The sequence below is a fragment of the Malaya genurostris genome, chromosome 1 (assembly GCF_030247185.1).
Source record: "Malaya genurostris strain Urasoe2022 chromosome 1, Malgen_1.1, whole genome shotgun sequence".
Classification (NCBI taxonomy): Eukaryota; Metazoa; Arthropoda; class Insecta; order Diptera; family Culicidae; genus Malaya; species Malaya genurostris.
Genome location: NC_080570.1, coordinates 90,736,984 through 90,763,596, shown reverse-complemented (window position 1 = coordinate 90,763,596; position 26,613 = coordinate 90,736,984). Strand labels below are relative to the sequence as shown.

Here is a 26,613-nt window from a genome sequence, read left to right as displayed (position 1 = left end):
AACGAAAGAGCCTCTCCCCACTTAAAGAATATGACTTCATCGTTTGTTCGATTCTGGAGACCGCAGAAGGCCAAACCAAACGATTTCTTGGTCCATCTTCTAACAGAAGGCCTCCAAACCCTTGGTGGACAAAAAGTGCTCAGATGCCAAATACGCAAAACATAATGCTTTCGAGACGTTTTATAAACGAGGAGGAGGAACTCCTCAGAATTTTGAAAAAATCTTGACTTTAGAAACCAAGTACAAGAGCATACTTAATGTAGCTATTGGAGACATTTTGTCGAAGGTTTATCAAGAGAAACCTCAATGAGCACTCTTTGGAATACGGCCAGACGAATGAGGAATCGTATCGTAGGAAATGAGAGTGAGGAATACTCGAACAGATGGATATTTGATTTTGCGAGGAAAGTTTGTCCAGATTCCGTTCCGACGCACATCACATTTGATCGCCACCAAGAGCAATAGGATTGTACCTGGGGTCAGGTACAGGCAGCACACCAAGTTCCGTGGTGACCACAACGACGGCAGAGCAACTGAGATAGCAGAGAACGATACCAAAACACTGCCAATTGGAAATCGTTGGGTGAATGGAAGATCATCCGAATCCGATTCGGGATACTAGTAAGATCTTAAATACTCCAAGGGCTAAACATTATACAGAGGGTACCACAGGGCCAAGGATAGTCTATTTCAGACGCAAAGAAAAGACATTAAATTTGATGCGTATAACTATGGATTTGACATCACATTTCTCTGAAGTTGTAGAAATCTCTAAAGTTAATAGAGATAAAATTCGAGTTGTTGTTAACGATTTGAAATAGGCGAACGAAATTGTAACCTGTAAATTATTTGCTGTTGAATAGCGATACCATCGAAGGAGGTGGAAATTGACGGTGTTTTACTTAAAAATGGAGTTGGTCGTCTCAAAAACTTCATGCTTGAGGGAGTTAAGAGACTCGAGGGCAAGCAATTGTACTCAGCATCTATTGTCGTTGGAAATAAATCTTATCGTCCCTCAGATTCGTTTCGAGTGACATTTGCCGGATCTGCGTGACCTAGCCATATCTATATCGATAAAATTCGTCTTCCTGTTCGGCTTCACGTACCGCATGTTATGAATTGCACGAACTGTTAAAAATTCGGGCATACAGCTACTTATTGTAGTAATAAGTCCAAATGTATCAAATGTCAAGGGCCCCATAAGGATAATCTTTGCTATAAAGATATTGAAAAATGTGTTTATTGCGTAAACAATTATTGATATCCCCCCACTCGAAACAGAAAGCGGTTTTTCAAATCTAGAGCCAGAGGAATCTGACTCTGATGAAAATAGTGAAGTCACTCCTCAAGGTTCTTTAAGAGTAAGAAGTCCCCCCCCCCCCTAAATGACCCAAAAAGACACCTAAAACATACCTTCAAAAAAAAGATCTCCATGTTAAATCTAAAAAGCCATATTTGAAAGCAAAAACTGTGCCTCCTGATTTGTTAAATTCACAAACTAATCCAGGAACTAGCACAAAAAAGACAATAATTCAGTGGGCTCCGTTTCACATTCACCAACATGATTACTGAAGTTTTCAGAAATTGTAGAATGGATTTTCGCAGCATTCAATATTTCTGAACCTCTAAAGACCTTCATAACGGCATTCCTTCCAATAGCTAGAAAGTTCTATAAACTCGGCCTTCCTTGGAAGTTGACCATCAATGTCAACTTCCCTCTCTGAGCAGCCTAGATAGCCGTGTAGTGTCGGTAGCGGTTTCCCAACTGGCTGAGAACAACGCTACGGTCCACCTGTACTGGTGGTATCAGTCCACCAAACAGGTAAGCCGTGTGGCATCCGGCGGAATTATTTTTTACCAAGAATTTCCTGTTCCATGTCGTAAAAGGCCACAAAAATAGGAACTGGAGTGTTAGTGTTTGTGTTTGGGTAGTGGACGTGAAACCGCTAACACCCTCCGGAAACTCGGTTTATCAGGTGAAAACAGTGCGTTGTGATATCATAGCAATGTTCTTCCTGTGTTCAAGGGTGGTTTTTGCCCTATATTAGTGCAATTCTTTCATCAAAGTGGCTTCTATTAGCAGTATTTTTGGTGATAAGAATACCGAAAAACGGCCATCTAATGGCCGCCTTCTCTATGTTTTAGTTGATAGTGTGATTAAAAATATTCACTGCAAGTGCACTTTGCACTACCAGCTAGTGTCTGTGTGCGAAATGTATTATCGGTCACTCACCGGCAGCATCTATCGCACACTGCCAGTATACAGGTTTGATATAAATCTCCAACACGATGGTAAGCGACCTTATCCGTGTATTGCATGTTAACACATGGCAATTTTTTTTTGTTTTTCTTATTTCCTTCATTACACACTGGATAAGTCCGTTCGACTATTGTGGTGTGATTACAGTATCAGTTGATATGCATACAGCATCTGTGTGGCTTATCTCGTCACCAGGATTTGCTGTTTTTATATACAATTATAACTTCTGCGTTGATGGTACATCACAGAGCAAAAGTTTTGGGACATATGTGCGCAAGTTCGGTATCATTTGTCTGCTGGTAGTTCTTGTGTAGTACCATTCTTCCTCACACAATACTATCAATACTAGTATCATCTAGCGTTAACTGCTAGCATACAGGTTTGGAATAAAGCCTTAGCCTATTGATGAGAAATCTTCCCAATTTCTCTCATTACACGATTTTACTAGCAAAACTAGTTGCTTCCAAATGGATTCGTCTGTTACATAGTGTACCAATACACTGATTCTACATTAGGATAGTTTTTCACTACAACCGTAAAGAACATTAGTAGTGAAATTTAATACTATTAAAGATTATATCAGCGACTTATCCCAAATCGCTGTATATCTCTCTTTTACTTTGAACCGCCATAGCGAGTAGTTGGTAATCCAAGCTATTTTTTCTGAAAAATTACCATTCCGTACCATCTGAAGATTTCTTTTTAATTCAAGTTGGAAACGAAATCAGTCCTGGCCTTTGGAAATTCCGGCGCTACATCGCCTGCAAGTCGGAAACCCGAAAACTGCGATTCTGACTCTCGGAGTGATCGGATCACGGCACCTGGCGATGCTATTTCTGGAAATCCTTCAGGAAAACGTATGCCGAAGTCTCCAGCCATTCCGGATGGAAATCCGAATGCGAAGAAGACAAAAGGCAAAAGTTTCGAACGGAATCAAAACAAAAGACTCCGTAAGAAACCATCTGGGCGTACAAAACCTCATTCCGAGGAAAATAAACACAGTTCAACAGAGCGTTTTCAGGTTCGTATGTTAAATGGATTGTTTACAACGGATCTGAAGGACAATCTGATGAGGATTTTAAATAATTTCCTCTTTACTACGCCTCCTACGTCTTTCATTCCGAGCTTCAATGGGTGCGGACTCAGATTCGGGGTTGTCTGGTTTCATCCGGACAATGAGGACAGCTCGACCTGCCTCAGACAGAGGCTCGAAATGATAAACGAACAGGCGGGCGAAAATAGGTTCGTGATAGAACCTTACTGTCTGCATCAGAACAGGATTTCTTTCGTTATTCCATGGGATCCCGAGGAAAAATTGACGGAGAATGATGTTCTGAAGCGGATATATCTGCAAAACCCAGTTGTTCAGACGGTGAAATGGAAGGTTTTGAGAGCGGCTCCGGCAGTTGCAGGAAAACGACTGTTTTTCTGCAGTATTGACGATGGCTTTCTAAATCTTCTTAACAAACAGAAATTAAAACTGAACTACGGTTTTCAGAAGATTTCTGTTCGAACTATTCGGCAGGAATAATCAAGACCATTGAGTCTACACCTGTAAAGGTTAAAACAGATTGTTCAGCATCCTATGGGTGCAGAATTTACTTCTGGTTATATGTTTTTCTTTGTGCAGTCCAACAGAATGTTCAGTACCCCTAGGAGTGCAGAATTAACTTCTGTTTACATGTATTGTGTCGTCATTTTCTCCTAAATTACCCAGCTCCTAAACTACCCTGCTCCTTCCTTTCAGTCTTTCCTCTTCCTTCAGGAAAATGATTATAATACAGATCTTGCGGCAAGGCACAAATCTCCATACAACAAGGGGAACGTGCCATTCGAGCCAATCTGTTCTGATTCCTGATGATTCCAACTGCCTGCTCCCTACAAGTCTCCTGGAAAGGATGGAGTTTTCCCAGTGTAGCTGCAGAAAGGGTATGAACATTTTAAACATGTTTTGAAGAAAATACTCACTTTTAGTCTTGCTACAGGATATATTCCAGGAGTTTGGCAGCAAATAATTGTCAAATTTATTCCCAAAGGCGGCCGCGACACTTATGAGGAAGCGAAGAGTTTCAGGCCTATCAGTCTTAGCTCATTTCTTCTTAAAACAGTGGATATAGTCGATCACTATATCAGGAATGTTAATTTGGGCGTGCATCCGCTACATGGAATGCAACATGCTTACCAGCGTGGAAAGTTCACTACAACCCTGTTACATGATGTTGTGTACAACATTGAAAAAGCTTTCTCACAGAAGCAATCTTGCTTGGGCGTTTTCCTAGATATTGAAGGTGCCTTTGATAACGTGTCTTTCAATTCAATTCTGGAAGCAGTCCGTGGTCATGGCATACCATCAAGTATCACACATTGGAAACACGCAATGCTGAGCAATCGACTTCTTTGTTCATCGCTTCGGCAAGCAGAGATTAAAAAGCTGAGTGTCTGTGGGCGTCCACAAGGGTGTGTACTATCCCCACTTTTATGGAACCTAGTCGCTGATGGTTTGTTAACGAAACTTAATAACCTTGGAATTCCGACTTATGGTTTTGCCGACGATTATCATATATTGCTGACCGATAGGAGCATTAACACTCTCTTTGATTTAATGCAGCAAGCCCTGCGATCTGTTGAGCAATGGTGTTGTCAGGTTGGATTATCTGTTAATCCGGGCAAAACATCAATGGTGCTTTTCACTCATCGTAGGATAATCGCAGGAGCTCGTCTGTTACAGTTCTTCGGTTCAGAGGTTACTGCGGTCGATCAAGTTGAATACGTCGGAGTTATTCTTGATTCAAAACTGAATTGGTCTGCTCACATTGACTTCAGGATTAAAAGAGCTTGCATGGCTATCGGCCAATTCAGACGAGCTTTTGGAAAATCATGGGGACTCAAACCCAGATACATTCATTGGATCTACACAACTATTGTTAGACCAATTTTAGCGTATGGATGTTTTGTATGGTGGCAGAAAGGAGAAGTCGCGACAGTTCAGTCAAAGCTAAATCATCTCCAAAGGATGGTCCTAATGGCGATGACAGGAGCATTCACGACAACTCCTACTGCTGCTCTAGAGGCGCTACTGTGCATTAAACCACTACATGTGTTCCCAAAACGAGATGCATGATTTTGTGCATACCGTCTCAAGGTTACAGTGCTTTGGAACAGTAACCCTTTTGATTATGCTACTAGCCACACTCGCTTGTGGTCTCAAATGGTTACGTGAGATGAGTATTTACTCGCTCCTAGTGACCTAACTCTCACATGCAGTTTTCTTTTCAGAACATTCAATGTGAGCTATCCTCTTCGTGAGGAATGGTTGTCTGGTTGTCTGGAACGACAACTTGATGTACATATAGTTTGTTATACGGACGGTTCTCTGTTGAATGGTCGTGCTGGTGCTGGTGTCTACTGTCGTTAAATGAGGCTAGAGCAGTCTCATTCACTTGGTAAATATTGTACTGTGTTCCAAGCTGAAATCTACGCGATTCTGTTTACTTCTTATGGGTATTCGGCCATTCTGGTATTACTGGAAATGAATGGGCTGATGAGTTGGCTAGAGCTGGTGCAATGAACGATTTCGTTGGTCCTGAACTAGCTTTACCACTATCAACTAATTGGATAAAGCACAAGATTCGTTCTTGGGTTGCATCCAAACATGCCAGCTAATGGCGCGGCTTGCAAACTTGCGCTCAGACAAAAGCATTTCTACTAGATTTAAATCTGAAATTGTCAAAGTGTCTACTGCATTTTCCAAGCATCATTGCAGTATTCTGGTCAGAGCTCTGACCGGACATTGCAAACTCAATTATCACATGGCTACTATTCAACGTGCTGATTATTATTCGTGTGATTTGTGTACATGCGATTATGGTACTTCATATCATCTGATATGTAACTGTGCCGCATTGACGCAACTACGTATCCAGGTTTCTCGTTCTCCATACATGGTTGCGTCTGCTTATGCGGAGCTACATTCAGATGATATTCTCTCGTTTCTCACCCAATGTGGTAAGGAGCTATTGTCAGAAGGGTTCATCGTTCTTCCTGGAGTGAATGAATCTTTTCTCTATTCACCTTAAATAGGGTTTAGCAGATTGTTTGGCATTCTTTATGGGGTATCGAATTTACTTCTGCTCGTACATAATGCGAATCGTTCTGCATTCTTCCGGGAGTGCAGAATGATGTCGCTTTTGTAAAATCTCTAAATCCTCTCGAGGGTTGGAGGTTTTATAAACTGTGCATCGTTCACCAGAAAGAACGCACATAGTAACAAACAAACAAAGTAAATAGGCAGACGAAGCAGACTGTTCAGGACCTCGTAGAGGTTCAGAATTTACTTCTGCTTCCACTAAATGTGATCCCCAGCAGATTGTTCAGCATCCCTTAGGGGTGCACAATTTACTTCTGCTTTTTTGTGTTTTTGTGTCATCAATTTTTTCCATCCTCCTAGTCCAACCCTTACCATTTCCTTTCAATCCTTCCCTTTTATATATCGGGAAAATGATGCTAAAAACAAATTGATGGCAAATCTCCAAATATCAAGGGGAACGTGCCATTTGAACCAATTTGATCTGATTCCTGAAGTTCTAGAAACTGTTATCAGCTCAATGGCCAGTTCTCTCAGGTTTTGTATCATTTGATGAATAATTTATCATCCGCCGCCAATGATTCAATCACTGTTGTGTAGTGAAATTGTCGAAGCATCATGCCAAAACTTGATTCATTTAAAGTTTTGTTGCATAGTCAAAAATGTGATGTATTTGCTTTATGCGAAACATGGCTTACATCAAACATAGCCTTAACTTTTAATGCCTTTAACATTATACGTCTCAATAGAGACTCTCCATATATTGGAGTGTTTTTAGGAATTAAGAAATGTTATTTCTATTATAGATTAAACTTTCTTTCTACTTCTAGTACAGAAGTTGTTGCTTGTCAAATAAATATTAAAGGAAAAGACATTTGCATTGCTTCGGTATATATTCCTCCAAAAGCACAAGTTTGACAGCGACAGCGTAATGAAATGGTCGAAGCCCTCCCTGCTCCACGTTTGATTCTGGGAGATTTTAATTCGCACGGAATGATGTGACGTTCCGTATGCAATGATAGCAGATCTTCGTTAATATATAATATTTGCGACAATTTTAGCATGACGGTAATCAATATGGGTAGTATGACACGGATCCCAAGACCTCCTGCACGTCCAAGCGCATTAGATTTATCTCTTTGCTCGACTTCAATTCGACTAGATTGCAACTGGAAAATATTTCCTGATTTACACGGTAGCGATCATTTACCAATCATCATCTCAATTAGCAGTAACAGAGGCATTGCTAATTCAGTTAATGTTCCATATGATTTGACAAAAAATGTTGACTGGATTAAATACCAAAATAGTATCTCAAGTACCTTGAACTCAACGAAAGAGCCTCTCCCCACTTAAAGAATATGACTTCATCGTTTGTTCGATTCTGGAGACCGCAGAAGGCCAAACCAAACGATTTCTTGGTCCATCTTCTAACAGAAGGCCTCCAAACCCTTGGTGGACAAAAAGTGCTCAGATGCCAAATACGCAAAACATAATGCTTTCGAGACGTTTTATAAACGAGGAGGAGGAACTCCTCAGAATTTTGAAAAAATCTTGACTTTAGAAACCAAGTACAAGAGCATACTTAATGTAGCTATTGGAGACATTTTGTCGAAGGTTTATCAAGAGAAACCTCAATGAGCACTCTTTGGAATACGGCCAGACGAATGAGGAATCGTATCGTAGGAAATGAGAGTGAGGAATACTCGAACAGATGGATATTTGATTTTGCGAGGAAAGTTTGTCCAGATTCCGTTCCGACGCACAGCATTATTAGGGAATCTTCTCCAAATAATGGTTCCATTGCTATCCCCTTTTCAATCATGGAATTTTCCATAGCACTCATGTCTTGTAACAATAACGCTACTATGTATAACAGAATTATATTCAACTTGGTGAAGAATCTGCCCGACCTGGCAAAAAGACGTTTGTTTAAATTCTCCAACAAGTTTTTTGAGCAAAATATTGCTCCACCTGACTGGAGGCAAGTGAAAATTATCGCCATTCAAAAGCCAAGGAAACCATCTTCCAATCACAACTCATATAGACACATTGCGATGTTGTCCTGCATCAGAAAATTGTTCAAAAAAATTATTCTTCGACGTCTCGAACCTTGGATTGAGACGAAAAGTAGGTTTATTGTCCGATACTCAGTTTGGTTTCCGTAGAAATAAAGGGACGATTGATTGCCTTGCATTACTTCGTCTGACATTCATATTTCCTTCGCCCAAAAACAACAAATGGCCTCTGTATTTTTAGACATTGAACGAGCACTCGATTCAGTTCCCATTTACGTTCTTTCAGACAAGCTCCACCAACTTGGACTTCCAGCGGTTATAAATATTTATTTGCTCAACCTTTTGTCAGGGAAATTCATGTAATTTTCACATGGCGATTTGGCAACATTCAGAATTAGCTACATGGGTCTCCCGCAAGGCTCATGCCTCAGTCCGCTCCTCTATAATATTTACGTGAATGACATTGACAGCTGTCTAGTATCTCCATGTACACTAAGACAATTGGCATTCAGTTACTGGACCCAAAGTTATTAACCTGCAAAAACCATTTCAAGATACCTTAGATAACTTGTCCGTTTGGGCTGTTCATCTGGGTATCGAATTCTCTGCGGAGATAACAGAGCTGGTCGTCTTTTCAAGATAGCATGATCCCGCGCATCTTCAGCTTCATATGATGGGAAGAATGATACAACAGGTTTTGATTTTCAAATACCTCGGGGTGTGGTTTGGTTCCAAATGCACGTGGAGAGGACACATTAGGTATCTGATAACAAAATTCCAACAAAGAGTAAATTTTCTTCGAACAATGACAGAATCTTGGTGGGTTGCTCATCCGGAAGATCTAATAAAATTGTATCAGACAACGATACTTTCAGTGATGGAATATGGATGCATTCGTTTTCGTTCCTCTGCAAACTCACATATTATCAAACTTGAGCGAATTGAGTATCGTTGTTTGCGAATTGCTTTAGGCTGCATGCATTCGACATATACAATGAGTCTTGAAGTTAAGGCGGGCGTTCTTCCATTGAAGGATCGTTTTTGGGAACTTTCATCACGACTGCTAATAAGATATGTGGTACTGAATCCCCTGGTTATTAATAACTTCAAAAGGCTGACAGTATATTTTAACCATATGTAACAGAAAATCGACCCGACCCGTAAGTTCAGGGATATTGACCCTGAAAAAATATTTTACACGGACGGATCACGAATTGAAGAGGCTACTGGTTTTGGTCTATTCAACAATAATGTTTCGCCTTCATTTAGGCTTCAAGAACTTGCATCTGTTTATATAGCAGAGTTAGCAGCAGTTCATTGTAGTTTGAGTGTAATCGTCACATTATCTTCAAACCATTATTTTCTCTTCACAGATAGTCTGAGTGAAATTGAAGCCAACGCTTGCTGGCAATAATGAACCCTTTTTCTTGGGCAAAATAAAACAGTGTCTGAACGACATATTGAACAATAATTATCAAATCACAATAGTTTGGGTCCCGTTTCATAGCTCAATTCCAGGCAATGAAAAAGTTGATATTTTATCCAAACATGGTTCTATTGAGGGTCACATTTATGAGATACCGATTGCTTTCAACGAATTCTACAGTGCGTCTCACCAAAGAACATTTGCCAGCTGGCAAACTTCTTAGGATAAAGATGATCTGGGTCGGTGGATGCACTCATTTATTCCTAAAATATCGACAAAAGCATGGTTAAGGGGACTGGATATCATTCGTGTGATGTCCAGACTCGTGTCCAATCACTACACGTTAGATGCACATCTCCTTCGAATTTGACTTTCCGAGATTAATTGTGCTTGTGGAGAAGGTTATCGCGATATTGATCATGTCGTTTGGACAAGCGTGGAGTATCGTGATGTCATATCTCAACTAATAAATTTCTTGCGTACCCAAGGTAGACTATCCAATGTCCCAGTTCGCGACATTCTTGCTTGCCTTCCTTACATGAAACTTGTTCATCATTTCATTAAGTCCATTGTAGTTCAAATTTAAATTTTATTTTATGTTAGACTCTTTTCTCTTCCATGAGTTCAACCAATAGCCAGAAATCTTATATTGAATAAATGTGGTGAACTGATACAAACAAACCTGAAATAGTTATAAGGTCATGTACAAAATAAATGTATTTTATTTAATGTAATTTATAATAGCAAATCGCTTGATCGCGCGTGTTTAGATTAACTAATGAATACCAAAATACTAATATGATATTCGAAATATATTAGGTTTAAAGTATTATGAATTGTGGATGCCATGGCGAAGAAAAACATGTAGTAAATATGAAATAAACGTATTTATGTAAAATAATGAACATACATGTCAGGAAGTGGAAGTTTCGCCCACCTGTTTCAGATCTGCAGGTAATGACGCAGCGATAGCGGCTGAATAAGATGGTCAATTCGATTCTCCCGGTGAATCGCGATGTGGCGGTGAAGATGGACAGCGAGACCTATCTAACCATGGATAGCAACGACTGGTAGGGCACTGAAATTTTACTTCCCCTACGACGGAAGTGAACTCCGAGGTGAAGTTTGTTTCACACACCAAGTTCCCTAAAAATCTACTTCAACAACTTTGCTGAGAAAACGGAAAAGAATCGATAAACATAACGAAGAAAAAACTCAAAAATAGGCCTACACGCATGTTTTCGTCCGCCATGGCGAATGTTCCGGTCAACTACCGAAAGGCCGAAGGCGTGGATTTTTTTTCAAATAAGCTTAAATAAATACCTTCCATAGGTGATTTATGAAAACCAAAGCTATTTTTTATCACTATCCGAAAAGTTCATTTTTAATGCAAACGTTAGTAGTGTAGTGATACCTTTCTCATTAACATTTCATGAGAAATCGATGCAAGTTTCATATTGATGCTTTTGTCAATCCTTTTTCGTAGATTATATGACGGCTAGACATTTTTAGCAACATATAATAAGCTCAGCGGAAAATATATTCCATTCAAATGCTGATTTTAGAGACAAAGACTTTATTTGAATTATTTGAACTGGTACATTTACTTCTCATGCACTATTTGGATTAAGTCAGTTAAACGAAAATGACAGCAAACAAAAACCTGTGCTCGCATTACAAGAACAAATTTAGTCAAATGGCTCGTTCACTGGTTTATTGGATTTTTTTCCTTGAAGCTGCTCTATATTAAATTGAAGTTATATCGGTAGCAATACTTTTCAAGCAGCAAAATAAAACATGCTTTGTGATTGAATTTTTATTTTTTGTTATTATGATCAATATAATCATTGAGTTTTGAACAGCTGATATCGGTAATCCAATTTAAGTGAGTACACAACCGGCTATTAAAAATTCATATTTATCGCGAATTGTGAGATTCAAATGCAAGTCATTTCAAATCAACTTTCAACCACTTCAATTCTTTATTTCTTTTTGCCACATTTTCGTTAAGTGCTGTGATTTTACTCAACCGCAGCACCGTGTTCAACCGAACCAAACACCGGGAACAGATATTCGTTCCGGCACCGGCGTTCTGCTTTCAATACTATTGGAAACACGTGCTCATATGCGCTTGGTGCCGATTGGCTCGGTTAGTTATTCAAAACGATGTAGATTTTCGTTTTCTTTGGTCGTTTTCGTTATAGAAAACTGAAACTGACCCAGGGTAGTTTCATCAACCAAACACTTTTCACGAACCTGTGTTGGTTTCGCACCTTCGTAACGGGAATCTGAGAAAACCTGATATAAAAGGTGGGTGGGTAATGTCAGAGAAATAACTGGATGTCGTCAATACAAATAAAATTGGCACGCTATCTTCACACTTCCGAATATTAGTTAATTGATCGATTGTGCGAATTGTGCAAGCATACCTCTTTACCAATAGAATTTGAAACGATGCACCTATACTAAAACACAGTTAAGATACATCAAATATTCTGACACACAATTAAATATTAAGAAGAAATTTTTGTCGTGAATACGACTTACTTTACCTTTTCAATATTTATCCTCTGAGAGAGTGATAAGTTTTAGATCAAGAATATATATTGTTGTATCTAACGAATAAACATAATTTTTACTACGTGCCATAGGAAATATTTTCTCAATTTTATGAGAAAATTTTCAGCTGTGTGACATAATCTCAAATAATTGAAAATGAAACTTTTCTGAAATGTTTGGTACCAATGAGTATAAAAGAGGAAACAAAAGATGCGTGTTTGCCTTTCTCGTATTTTGAAAGCTCATAGCTTAGTGATCCGTGGAAGGATTATATAATCAATAGATTATAAATTTTTAAACTTGAACGTGTATTGCAACAACATTGAAGTGTTGCAATAGTACACTATAGAAATACTGTCTGATTTGACCCATTTCAGCATAAGCCAAGTATGAGAACAAAATATGCATCGATATAAAAGACGAATGTTTCACCTTTTTTGTATCATTGTCTGAACAACACTTGTAGAAGCGAGACAAACGGCCTACGGGAGAGCAACATCGAAAATCTCACTCTTTTGGAATGAAGCCAAAAGCCTACCAGTGGAAGTCGTCAGTCGTCATGGGAGCGCTGCTCAATTAACTTGTCCGGAATTAGAGTCGGATTTCATTGTGTGTTCCAAATGCACCAATTGATTTCGCGCGAAATAGATTGTTTCATCCACTTTGGAATCCAATTGGACAACACAATAAATTCCCAGTCGAATGTGGGACTAGTTTACCGAGTGTACACGCTAAGAGCCATCTCAGTTCTGTCTAAATGTTAGTCGTGACAATTCAAGGCGCTTTTCAGTCCCATAGATCATCATTAAGATTAGATGAATTTTCTCCATTTCCTACCAAAATACTCATCAAAATGGAAGTTGAAAAAGATTGCGCCGTCACTAACTCATTAAATTACGACGGTAAAGCTCACTCGCAATACAAAAATGAGAATATTGATGATGAACACATTTTTATACTAGTATGTGTGTCGCGTCGAAATATGCCGTACGAATGGGGGTTGCCACATATACAGATTAGTCTGAACTTTATTTGTCCTGAAAAATACAGATTTAAAAGTTTAGAAAGGAAATAGTTTCTCGACACCGCTAAAATGCACGTTTGTTTAACCCAGAGATGTCCATCTCCTCTGTATGACAAAGAGCAAGTGTAATTTTCTCCCCTTGCACTGCCGAAATCAACGAGAGCTTTTCTCTTTCACACATATACAACACTGTTATATGAAGTGTACGCGTATCATGGGAGCGCGTGTTTATTTTCTTTCACAGTTAACTCTATCACTGGATCGAACCAAAGTGCTAGAGCAGAGCTCTCAAATTCTCTGAGGTAGACGCAGTAATTCTCTCAAACTGTTACAATATTTGTTTTTCTTTTAGTTTATGTAAGTTTAGAAACAAGTGGATAAATTCTATTTGCTTCTACAATACACTGAGGGTAGTAAATTTACCAAATACATTGAATACAGAAACGTGTAATATATTTTCAAATATAGCAACTCTCTACAGATTTTCTCGCACGCTCAAAATCTCGACATTTTTTTTTTAAATGGAAATGGAATCAAATTTTCTTATGTGGAATGTACTCAAAGAAATTACAAATTTGACATTGCCGAAACAGACTTAATCATCTACATAGAACAACCACTTCTGAGAAACAACATGTATCTATGATTTTCAAGAAGTATTGTTTCACGCCGATTCCACATTCTACCTCACCCCTGTAACGGGATCATTCAACAACCTGATTTGCATGAATTATCTATGTTCGTAAGATGCTCATTTCACAGGAAAACAGATCAATTAGACCTTTGACCTTTGAAAAAACTTTCCAAGTGCCATAAGTATCTGTATCAAGTTTGGTTGAAATCTGTTCGATTGATCCAAAGTTATGCTGTATCATATGATAGTTTATTTTTTAAATTTTATGTTGAAGTTGAGATATGTATCAATTCCATCATTCAGTAAAGAGTGTTCAAGCAGACAGGTTGTGTTACTGGCTCATGAGTTAACGGCTATCACAGAGACAAGGCAACCTTAGCTGCAGGTAAACAAAACCTGCGGGCGCCAATTGCAAATGCAGCAAAGGCTGGTGTACAGCCAATATTCGGGGCGTTCCCGACTTGAAAGCAGTTTAAGAAAGCCATCTCATTCATACGCACATAGGTGAAAAGACACAGAGGTGCGAACGCATAGAAGTGCTGAGACACATAGGTGCGGAGACGAAGGGGTGCTAAGGCACAGAGGTGCGCAAAGCCGCAGATATATCCACTAGGTATCAGTTTGTACGGGGTACAGTACCGTTTGCGGTGGAAAAAAGAGACATCATTTATCGCGTGGTGCTACACAAAAAGCATCACACTTACTCTTCAACAAAAGATATAATGCTGTATCTAAGATAGGTACAGGCAGCGCACACACCAAGCTCAGCAAAGACCACGACAGCAGAGCAACGGAGATAGTGGAAAGCATCTACCAGGTATATTAGTGTTTTTACTTTATTTCAAATCTAAATATATTGTCGTTTTATATAATTCAGTTGAGACCAATTTAAGCATATTTATGTCATGGGTGAGAAATCAGGAGATCTATCTTTGCCACCAGGCGAAAATTTAATGGTTCTTAATTCGTGTAGAACGAAGTTGTACAATGAAACCTCAGCGGCCCCATTGCGTCAATTGAAGCCATTAAACTCATCCCAGATATCTAGAGACTTGACATTACAATTCTCGGCTACCAAAAATATAATAAAAGTTCATAAAGACAAGATCCACGTTGTAGTCGATTCTTTGAAGGCTTCCTGGCTTGTTCTATGTAAATTATTTACTCGCGAATACCGCGTATACATTCCTTCGAAAGACGTTTAAATAGACGGTGTTATCACCGAAGCGGATCTTTCGGCTGAAGAGTTGCTTGAGTTTTAAAAAGCCTATGCGTTTTAAAAAGTCTATGTTTGAGGAACTCGTGTGCAAGTAATTGTACTCAGTATCTTTCGAAAGAGGGAACAAGACTTATCGATCTTCAGATTCGTTTCGAGTGACATTCGCTGGATCTACCTTACCTAGCCATGTTCACTTCGATAGAGTTCGTCTTTTCATACCAAATATTATGAATTGCACGAACTGCAAAAACTTTGGCCACACAGCTACTTACTGTAGTAAAAATCCGAAATGTATTAAGTGTGAAGGGACCCATAAGGATAATGATTGCAGTAAAGAAATTGAAAAATGTGTTTATTGTGGGGGGAGTCCTCATGATCTCTCAACATGCGCTGCTATTAAGTTACGCAATTATTACGTCCAATTATTACGACCACTGAAGTTAGCAAAGCGTTCTCCAAGCTTAAGTCATTATTCAGTGCTGGTCCTGATGGGATTCCATCTATATTACTAAAAAAATGTTCAAATGGTATTTCGATTCCACTATCGATACTGTTTACTAGCTCCTTGAAAGCAGGACATTTTCCGACCATAGGAAAAAATCATACATTTTTCCCGTCTTTAAGAAAGGCAGTAAAACCGAGATATCAAATTATCGTGGAATAGCGGCGTTATGCAAAGTATCCAAATTATTCGAACTAATCGTCTTGGACTTCATCACACATAATTGCTCAAACTATATATCTGAAAGTCAACACGGTTTTATGCCGAAACGATCTACTACTACAAATCTCGTATCTTACACTTCATTTATCATTAAAATCCCTGCAAGCTCGACTGCAAGTAGATGCTATATATACTGATTTCTCTGCTGCTTTCCCACACTATCTTATTAGAAGTTCATCGTTAGTTCTAAGTAATTAGATATGTAGTTATAATAGTTAATGATATGCAATAAGTTATAATAGTTAATAATATGAAATGTATCATTTGGATATTCTGTAATCTGTTGGTACAAAAGATGAGGAGGTTTTATGCCTACTGGAGATATAGTGATAGATTGATAAGAACTTATTATATTAGAAATAAAATAAAAATAAAATAAAAATCCAGGAACTAGCACAAAAAAGACAATAATCCAGTGGGCTCCGCTTTACAGCCACCAACAGAATTACTGAAGTGTAGAATGGATTTTCACACCATTCAATATTTTTGAACCCCTAAAGACCCTCAAAAATTAATTACATTATTCCCAATAGCTAGAAGTAGCAAGCACTGAAGCACTTATCAGCTCAATGGCCAATTTTATCAGGGATTGTATCATTTGATGGGTAATTTATCATCCGCCGCAAGTGATGCAATCATTGTCCTGCAGTGGAATTGTCGATCATGCCAAAACATGATTCATTTAAAATTTTATTGCATAGTCAAAAATGTGATGTATTTGCTCAGTGCGGAACATGCCTTACATAATACATAGCTCTAAATTTTAATGACTTTAACATTATACGCCTCGATAGAGACTCTCCGTATGGTGGAGTGCTTTCAGGAATTAAGAAATGCTATTTATTTTTATAGATTCAGTATTCCTTCGACTTCTGGTATAGAAGTTGTTGCTTGTCAAGTAAACAATAAAGAAAAAGACATTTGTATAGCTTCGGTTTATATTCCTCCAAGAGCACAAGCTGAACAGCGACAGCTTAATGAAATGGTTGAAGCCCTCCCTGCTCCACGATTGATTTTGGGAGATTTCAATTCGCACGGAATTATGTGGGGTTCCGTTTACAATGATAACAGATCATCTTTAATATATAATAATTGCGACAATTTCAACATGACAGTATTGAATATTTGTACCATGACACGGATCCGAAGACCTCCTGCACGTCCAAATGCATTACGTTTATCTCTTTGCTCGACTTCAGTTCGACTAGATTGTACGTGGAAAATATTTAATGATTTGCATGGTAGCGACCATTTACCAATCATCATCTCAATTAGCAGTAACAAATGCAATGCTAACTCATTGAATATTCCATATGATTTGAAAAAAAAATGACTGCATTAAATATCAAAGTAATATTTCAAGTGTCTTAAATTCAATGGAAGAACTTCCCCCAATTAAAGTATATGACTTCACCGTTTGTTCGATTCTAGATGCCACAGAACAAGCCCAAACCAAACGATTTTCTGGTCCAACGATTACCAGAAGGCCATCCAACCCTTGGTGGGACAAAAAGTGCTCAGATGCTAAACATGCAAAACTTGCTTGCTTCTTAAGCGGGGAGGAGGAACTCCTCAAAACTTTGAAAAATTTTTGGTTTTAGAAACCAAGTACAAGAGCATACTTCGGGCCAAGTAATGTAGCTATTGGAGACATTTTGTCGATGCTTTGTCAAGAGAAACCTCAATGAGCACTCTTTGGAGCACGACCAGATGGATGAGGAATCGTAACGTAGGAAATCAGAGTGAGGAATACTCGAACCGATGGATATTTTGCTTTGTAAGGAAAGTTTGCACAGATTCTTTTCTTACGCAAGCTCCCAAATAATAGTTTTATTGAAAGCCCCCTTTCAATGATGGACTTTTCTATAGCACTCTTGTATTGTAACAATAATGCTCATTGGTTGGACAGAATTAAATTAAAGTTGGTGAAGAATCTGCCCAACCTCGCACAAAGACGCTTGTTGGAATTTATTCTTCGACGTCTCGACACTTGGGTCGAGACGAATGGCTTGTTGTTAGATACTCAATTTGGCTTCCGTAGATATAAAGGGACGAATGATTGCCTTGCATTGCTATCGTCTGACATCCAAATTTCCTTCGCCCAAAAGCAACAAATGGCATCTGTATTTTAAGACATAAAAGGAGCATTTGATTCATTTTTCACTGATGTTCTTTGTCAGAGTAGCGCATACATTTTTGACATGGCGATTTGGTAACATTCAGAATTAGCTACATGGGTTTTCCGCAAGCCTCATGCCTCAGTCCGCTCCTCTATAATTTTCGCGTGAACGACATTGACAGCTGTCTAGTATCCCCATGTTGGATTTCTGCTACTTTTATGACATTTTTCTTATATCTGTTAGTTTTGAGCTCATTTGAAATAGATTCAGCATAACGTTTTTTGAATTGCAAGTATTGAATTTATTGTCATTTTTTCTAAAAATGAAGAAAACTGTACATACTGACCCAAACATTTATGAGGCGGCCAAAACTATGCAGATTCAGCAGAAAAATATTCTTTGTAGCATGGTTCTCAATCGAGATTATCATTCTTTTACCTTGAGGAGAGTATCATTTCGCTCACATATTTTACTCTACAAGAGATTTCTAACCATTTCGGCACGTAGCCATTAGTAATATTTCTTGTAAATTACACAATTGTTCTAGTCAATTTCTTTCGACATGACGACGTGAAAATCTTTGCAGAACTTCGTGAAAAAATTCATATAATTTGACGAGAATCGATGCTTTTTGAAAACCATAGAACCATTTTGCAAACCTCAGATTTGATTACATGGGGAGTGGATGTAGTAAAAGCCTCTAAAAGGAAGATGTAATTGATGTAACGACATAACTCCGAGCAGGCCCGTGCGCAGGGGGAGGGAGGGTTGGTGGTTTTAACCTCCCCCGTGGAAGATTTTCCAACATTAGGTTCCTAGAACACTAGAGTACTTATTATATAAAAGTGCAAATAACTTGACTTTTCTTTCAAATTTTCACGCCTTCATCACCTATTGAAACCCCCTCCCTCCCTTGAATCCCCATCCTCCTTAAACCCCCTCACCTTTTGAAACCTTTCTTGAAACCTGCCTTGAACCCGCTCAAGAGGGGGGGGTCTTGAATGATTCCTGCGCACGGGCCTGACTCCGAATCTACTGAACGGATTGCCACCAAACTTGGCACAGGTACTTCTTACTCTTCAGAGATGGCCAGAAGGGTATTTTTATAGGGGAGAGAGAGTACCAAGTGTCCTTAACAGGGTGAATTATTACAAAATTTATCTAATTTGACGAGAAACTATCTAATTTGATGATACTCGCTACTTTTTGAAGACTGTATATAAAAGGTGATTTTTTTGAGGTTAGGATTTTCATGCATTAGTATTTGCTCAGATTTTTTGAGGTTATGATTTTCATGCATTATTATTTGCTCAGTATGCTTTGACATTTCATCATGAATAGACTTACTAACGAGCAACGCTTGCAAATCATTGAATTTTATTACCAAAATCAGTGTTCGGTTCGAAATGTGTCAAATTCGACAAATTTTGTTCAGCGATGAGGCTCATTTCTGGTTGAATGGCTACGTAAATAAGCAAAATTGCCGCATTTGGAGTGAAGAGCAACCAGAAGCCGTTCAAGAACTGCCCATGCATCCCGAAAAATGCACTGTTTGGTGTGGTTTGTACGCTGGTGGAATCATTGGACCGTATTTTTTCAAAGATGCTGTTGGACGCAACGTTACAGTGAATTACGATCGCTATCGTTCAATGCTAACAAACTTTTTGTTGCCAAAAATGGAAGAACTGAACTTGGTTGACATGTGGTTTCAACAAGATGGCGCTACATGCCACACAGCTCGCGATTCTATGGCCATTTTGAGGGAAAACTTCGGAGAACAATTCATCTCAAGAAATGGACCGGTAAGTTGGCCACCAAGATCATGCGATTTGACGCCTTTAGACTATTTTTTGTGGGGCTACGTCAAGTCTAAAGTCTACAGAAATAAGCCAGTAACTATTCCAGCTTTGGAAGACAACATTTCCGAAGAAATTCGGGCTATTCCGGCCGAAATGCTCGAAAAAGTTGCCCAAAATTGGACTTTCCGAATGGACCACCTAAGACGCAGCCGCGGTCAACATTTAAATGAAATTATCTTCAAAAAGTAAATGTCATGTACCAATCTAACGTTTAAAATAAAGAACCGATGAGATTTTGCAAATTTTATGCGTTTTATTGTTTAAAAAAGTTCTCAAGCTCTTAAAAAATCACCCTGTACTTTTTGCGGAACTTAGATATGATTATAAGGGTATTTGTAAAACTGACCCGATTTAATGAGAATGTCGTGAAAATTATGAATATTGTGAGATCTGAGATGACTCACTGATCGTGCGCAATTTGAACATCAATCGGGTTACCGTGTTTCACTACACTCAGAGTATTTCGATGGGCAGGACAATTTCTAGAATCTTTTTGCGGCTTTGCCTTCACGAAACATATCCGAGCAACGCCAGATAATTCAACTAGTGTAATATAATATAATATAATATAATATAATATAATATAATATAATATAATATAATATAATATAATATAATATAATATAATATAATATAATATAGTATAATATAATATAATATAATATAATATAATATAATATAATATAATATAATACAATATAATATAATATAATATAACATAACATAATATCTTATAATTGCTTTCATTTGACACATCAAAAAGGACTTGGCACTTCGGTGCTAATTATAAGTGTATTGCAAATAGCAATAACTTTACGTCTGCCTAGCGGTTTACGTTGAACTGCAGGTGACATAACAGTTCAACATAAACTGTAATGCACTGACGAGCCTAGCACGAAACGTAAAAATAATTACATAATTTTTAATTATATTTGTGAAGGAATAAAATGTTTTAAAATCTAATACGACATAATTTTTACATAACCTATCAGGGCAAATAATGCACTTCATTGTAAATGCTTTTAAATTTCTCAAGGTTATGATCTGTAATTAATTTCAATACATTTACGAATGAAGAGTAAGTCCATTTATTTTTTTATGACAGCTTCTCGGAACAACAGAAAAATCGAATAAATTTTCAATAATGGAGATCTAAATTAACACAAAATGTATAATATACTTGAAATACACCATACAGTAAGGGTGTTATTAACTTGAATTTGAACTCAACTGAACTTTATATTGATAATTAAGAGCGATAATAGACATAATGAATGTTGAAAGATAATAGAAATAGTAACATTTATAATATACATACAGATAAATTAGAAATGGAATGCACCTGGTGAAAGAAGTAGAATAGAAAATACTATAAGACCCAACACTGCAGCTATTACTAATAGAGCTATAAAAATTCCTCTCCAATTTCTTTTCTCGGAAGAAGAAACAGTTAACTCCTATACGTAGAAAAGATATGAAAATAGAAATTTTTCATTATATCATTAATGTATATGAATGAACTTAAATAATGCACAAAATCATTTGATTTGTGTTCCACTCATTACTGCCAAAGCGGTTTTACCTCCGAGTCCTTTTTATTCCTAACATTTGTATGTCCTGTGCTTTGGACCGTATTCATAACTACACAATTCGAATCCACCAGAAATCACTCATCAATTTAACCTGTCATTTGACTGGTTAAATATATCCACGATGCTCACTTGTACGTTAGGAAGCAAAATTTTCTAAATTGTTAATTTTCATGCTTATACTTCAATATAATATTCTTGTTCAATCAATTCAAAAGTACAGCTCTTCATAATGAAGAGAATATTACTGTTGTAGCATTATCACAGATTTGCTGGAAAATCCTTGAAGGAACAGCCCCGCACTTCACTAATATTCGAACTTGATTTACTTTCGTAACAACATTTGAATATTATAAGTTACATAAATATGTGTAACCAAATTTATCATATACAACTAAAACGCATCTTTTCGTTGATAACTGCTTCAATAAATATTGTGTAGAGTAACGAATATTTCAGCTCCTGTTAGTATAAGGAATGATAGCAAATTTACTGCGGAGCTATGATGGAAAAAACTGTCATGCGTAATAGATACCTTATACGATTTGAATATGTCTGAGCTAAAGTAGGGGATCTTAACCTATCAATTATATAATTTAATAGAAAAATATGTTATTATTGTTGTTCAAAATATTACCTGTTTTTCGAATAATATATTCAAATTGAGGTAGTCTTACTTACATTGATGACAGCTGTCCAATCATTACAGCATTTGGAAAAAAGACACGGGCGAAATTCCGATTCTACAAATGAACAACACGAGTCATGATTCAAGTAAAAGAATGAATTTTCATGCTGTTATAATACACAATAACTAGAAGTTCTTGGGTGATGAACCATTTGGACTGATTTTGATGGAAGGGTGTAGCCGAGTATGCATATAAAAACTGCCCCCAAAAAGAAATTAAATTTATATAAGTTGTTTAAAAGTGTTTGTATTGAAGATGAATTGCTCAAAATTTGACCCCTTTAACTGCCATATTTGTGGAGTTAGGGTGGTTCTCCTGATATTCTTTATATTAAAACGCGGCGAAATACATGCAAAAGTCGAAACCGTTTGTGAATAAGTGGGTGAATCGTTTTAAAGAGGTGAAAAATGTCGACGACTTTGATTTCGGGTGCGAGCACAAAAAAACTGGTTCGAAGCGCAAGGCGTATGCGGTACTCATTTTGGAAAAATGCTGAGATCTAATTGTAAGCAATAGTCAGCTGATTTGTTCTCGCATTACATGAAGGACCATTCCACACCATTCCACTTTACCGATCGCAAGTAATCATGATCACGCTTTTATGTAACAGACTGTACTAATGACAAAAGAATTTCATTCCAAAAATTATTTACAGACGCCCGTACGTCTGTCTCGAATTAGCTAGCAATGCTGTAGCGAAACAGTTAAGTCATTTTGCATTTATTTTACATTTATTGTATTCAAATCAAATAAAAATCCAATAATATCACATTTTTGCCATATTTAATTAAAGTTCTATAGCACATCAAAATTATAGTGCTTTTGCAAAGAAAAGGATTCCCAACGCACAATAAAGAAAAATTCGAAGCTAAGTGAAATCTAAAAAACTATCAGTTTCAGGGCAAACTGTTCGTCGACGTTCTGTATCGCATGGTATGAATAGCCAAGTTGGTTGAAATACTCGGTGTATGACCTACGGGTTTCAACAGCTTCTTGGAAATCTACCTATCATACGTACGGTTGGGCATGTCATCTGGATAACGGACGGCAAACATTTGAAAATGGTTCTTGAATGTGATTCGGCAGGCTCAAGAAAAAGAGAAGCATATTAGCGAGCATGATGGATCGATCAAATGGAGGGCGACGCACGCAGTATTCGAGTCTTGAATGGCTGGTAAAGAGTGGTCATAATCTGAGCTGTATGGAGACAACTTCTAGATACAGAATAGAAAAGTACGGGATTGAGATGATGCGTGAGAAAAGGAACACCTGGAAACCTTCTTGCTGGGTGGGGTGGCTTTTATGACAAAATTTATCTAATTTGACGAGAATTTATTCTTTTTGAAGACCATACATACATTTTGTAAAACGTAAATATGGTCTTAAATGTGTTTGTTGGGGGTTCCTGTTATGAGTGCCTCTAAAAAATGTGGCTCAATGTGATATTCTTAGTGAGGGGGTTTTAAGGATAAAGTGTTTATATGGCCGAACTTAACTCTGATACAACTCAATAGATTATTACCTAACTTGGCACAAGTAATTTTTTCTGTTCATGGGTTGCTATAAGGGATATTTTAAGGGGAGGTGGAGGGGTGGTTGTAAGTTTTTGCCAACAGGAGGAATTTAAGGCAAAATGTTACAATTTTTTTCGAACTCGACATTTTTTGCCAGGCACAGACATTTATTACAACTAAGAGATGATCGTAAGGATATTTATACGCGTGAAAAGATAGCAACTATTAAGATAGCTCTCAGTCCAATTGTTTGTATATATCGACATAATTCCATAACAACTCAGTTAATTATCACCAAACTTGGAACAGCTACTTTTTGCAATTCAGAGTTCAGGTGTTCATTGCATAGGTGTTATAATACTGCAGATACTACTTTCATATCGAAATAGAATAGGGAGGAGGAGTGTAGCAAGTGCTACAAACATTAGAAGTATAAAGCAAAATTGATCAGATTTTACGAAAAAATGGTACTTCTTGACCAGTACTTCATATTTCTAGCAACTAAGCGAGGTTTACAAAAACATATTAACAAGACATCCAGCTCTCACATTTCCAGAACAAATCATTGGCAACATCCTTTTTGCGAAAATGACGCCCTCGGCAAGTCCGCATCAAATCTCGTACAACGAAGTAGGGGAGAGAAATGCCAAATTCGTGCACGCCAAAATAGCAGCCCTGCGCACCCATACAATTGACATGATATGTTGAATGTGATGCCGTGCGATGGCGTTGCTGAATTGAAAATTGATTTCGCTCCAAGCTGACAGGGTATGTATAGGGTCTTAACAAAGGGAGGAAACTGGAATAGATGAAGAAATCATACAATCAATGTGCATTTTTTTTTGTAAATTGAGACATTTGTCGACCCAAGATGTGAGAAATAATTTTACTACAAAATTTTTATTAACTGAATCGTTATTCTATGGTACGAATGTGTGATGATAAACAACCTTTCGTTATAAAATAATCATTATCACAATCTTGAGCGATTACGTGAAAATAATAATGTCATAATAATTTTTTTAATTAAGAGGGAGTAGCAAGTGTTTATAACCATGAAAGCCTAAGGTATTATAGATTGGATGTGACGAGGAATGTTGAGTCAAATACTTTACGAGCACATATACTTTTTGGAACTCAGAGGTTACAAAGAAGTTATTTATAGAAAGGTATTTGAATGTTCCTGGCAAACGGAATCAAACACAAACCGACCCGATTTTACGAGAATATCGTGAAAATTATGTTTATTGTAATATCTGAGATGTGCCGTGCATAATCTGAACATGTACGGAGTATTGTTCAATCGGGTTGCCGTCAAAGTTGTGTACGATCTAAGTATTTCAATGGGCAGGACAATTTCTATAGTTTTTTTGCGACCTTGCCTTTACGAAACAATTCCGAGCAACGTCGGGTATTTCAGCTAGTAAATAAATAAATAAATAAAATACTTCTCGTGATTCTCGAACAATCATTACACTGGTTGTATTTATTTTCTGTGCTTTCGGCTGTGTATTGTACTGCTGATTTAGCTTTCAGTTCAGATATACGTTTAACTTTTGATAGAAAAATGTTTTTTTCTGATCAAACGCGTTTCTTGCGATAAATTCACTTTACAATGCATTCTTAACTTACTGGAAGCCTGTGTAAAACCGGTTCTAAATTGCCACTTTTCCAAGATTTCGTTAAACATTTCCATGTCAAAGTTTGCCATTCTGTAGCCAGAACAGTTTTCTTCCTAACATTATGAGTCCCAGAAAATTGGTGTTACTGGTAAAACACTACACTTACACTACGAAGTTAGAGCATGGTGTTACTGGCAAAACACTACACTAGCACTTCAAAGTTATTTCAAGAAAATTGGTATTGCTGGTAAAACAATACAAAATAGTCACGGTGTCTAAATCCGAAAAGTTCAAACAATTTTCTTGTCTAACTGCGAACATCCTTCCACCACCGCAACAATGTCGGCACCGTGCTTTTCAAATCCACACTGCGACACCTGTAGTTTCAGATGAATTAGAAAATCTGAGAAGCGCTCCCCTGACTTCTGCTTCATCAAGCAAAGTTCCGTCGCTTTGATGTGGCTTGATAACCAAGTTCGAAGAACGTGTCTAACTTCTCTATCGCGCAGTCAAACCACCTTGGCTGGAGTGTCACCAATGCACTATGGTCCGAAACGGGAAATTAGCGTAACAAAAATATTTTCACTATTTAATATTAGTTTTTTGTAGTTGGTGTCTTCACAAAAGTTGTTTGTAATCAAATTGCGTTCCTTTTGATGAAAAATGTTACTAGGGTGGTCCTTATTTAGATTGAAATCTGAAATCTAACTTTCTTAATTGTACTCAAAAATGATTTTGTTGTGCAATAAAGTCGTAGGAAATTTTATTGCGAGAAACTTTGCTGATAAAGCATCTCTCTAGCTCTTCATTTGATCGGCTTACATCAATTTTCCCGAGTAAAAGTAGGGTGGTTCCTGAAAAATCACTTTTTTTGTTCCAACTTTTTTGTGAAACGTTCCACCGAAAAGATGTCATTAGAAGAGTTGTTGAACTAATCATTGTGCACAATTTTGCTCAAACAAGCTTTTTCATATGAGCTACCTGTAAAAAGTTATGATTGTTTTTTCATCAAAAACAAGTCAAGTTTCAAATATCAATATTCATTAGATGCCAGATCGATAAACATGTATCCTATGCGGTCCCTGAAAGGACCGTGGTCGTGTTGATTTCGCTCCAAGCTGAAAGGGTCTAGCATTGGTGAACCATTACCTGGAGGAGGCAACTCGAATGATGGTATCTGGGCCCGTAGATTTTTCAAAGAATATAACACAGTAGCGCAAATCATCGAGTTAAATGGAAATATACTTGAACGGTTTTTTTATAATCTTAACG

The 26,613-nt window shown here is 37.6% G+C and overlaps 1 protein-coding gene across 2 annotated transcripts in view; it reads right to left on the bottom strand.

Annotated features, from left to right (window-relative positions):
- Nucleotides 1-22,029, bottom strand: part of LOC131440695 (inactive dipeptidyl peptidase 10) — a 176,944-nt gene extending 154,915 nt beyond the window's left edge. Inside the window, exons 1-2 of one of the 2 annotated variants that reach the window (XM_058612207.1) lie at nucleotides 21,510-22,029; nucleotides 21,270-21,384 (exon numbers count right to left, since the gene is read on the bottom strand). In XM_058612207.1, the coding sequence (XP_058468190.1) occupies nucleotides 21,270-21,384; nucleotides 21,510-21,566 (172 nt within the window). In that variant the 5' untranslated portion in view covers nucleotides 21,567-22,029. The remainder of the gene's footprint in view (nucleotides 1-21,269; nucleotides 21,385-21,509) is intronic. The other variant, XM_058612208.1, reaches the window with a different exon arrangement.
- Between the last annotated feature and the right edge of the window lie 4,584 nt (nucleotides 22,030-26,613).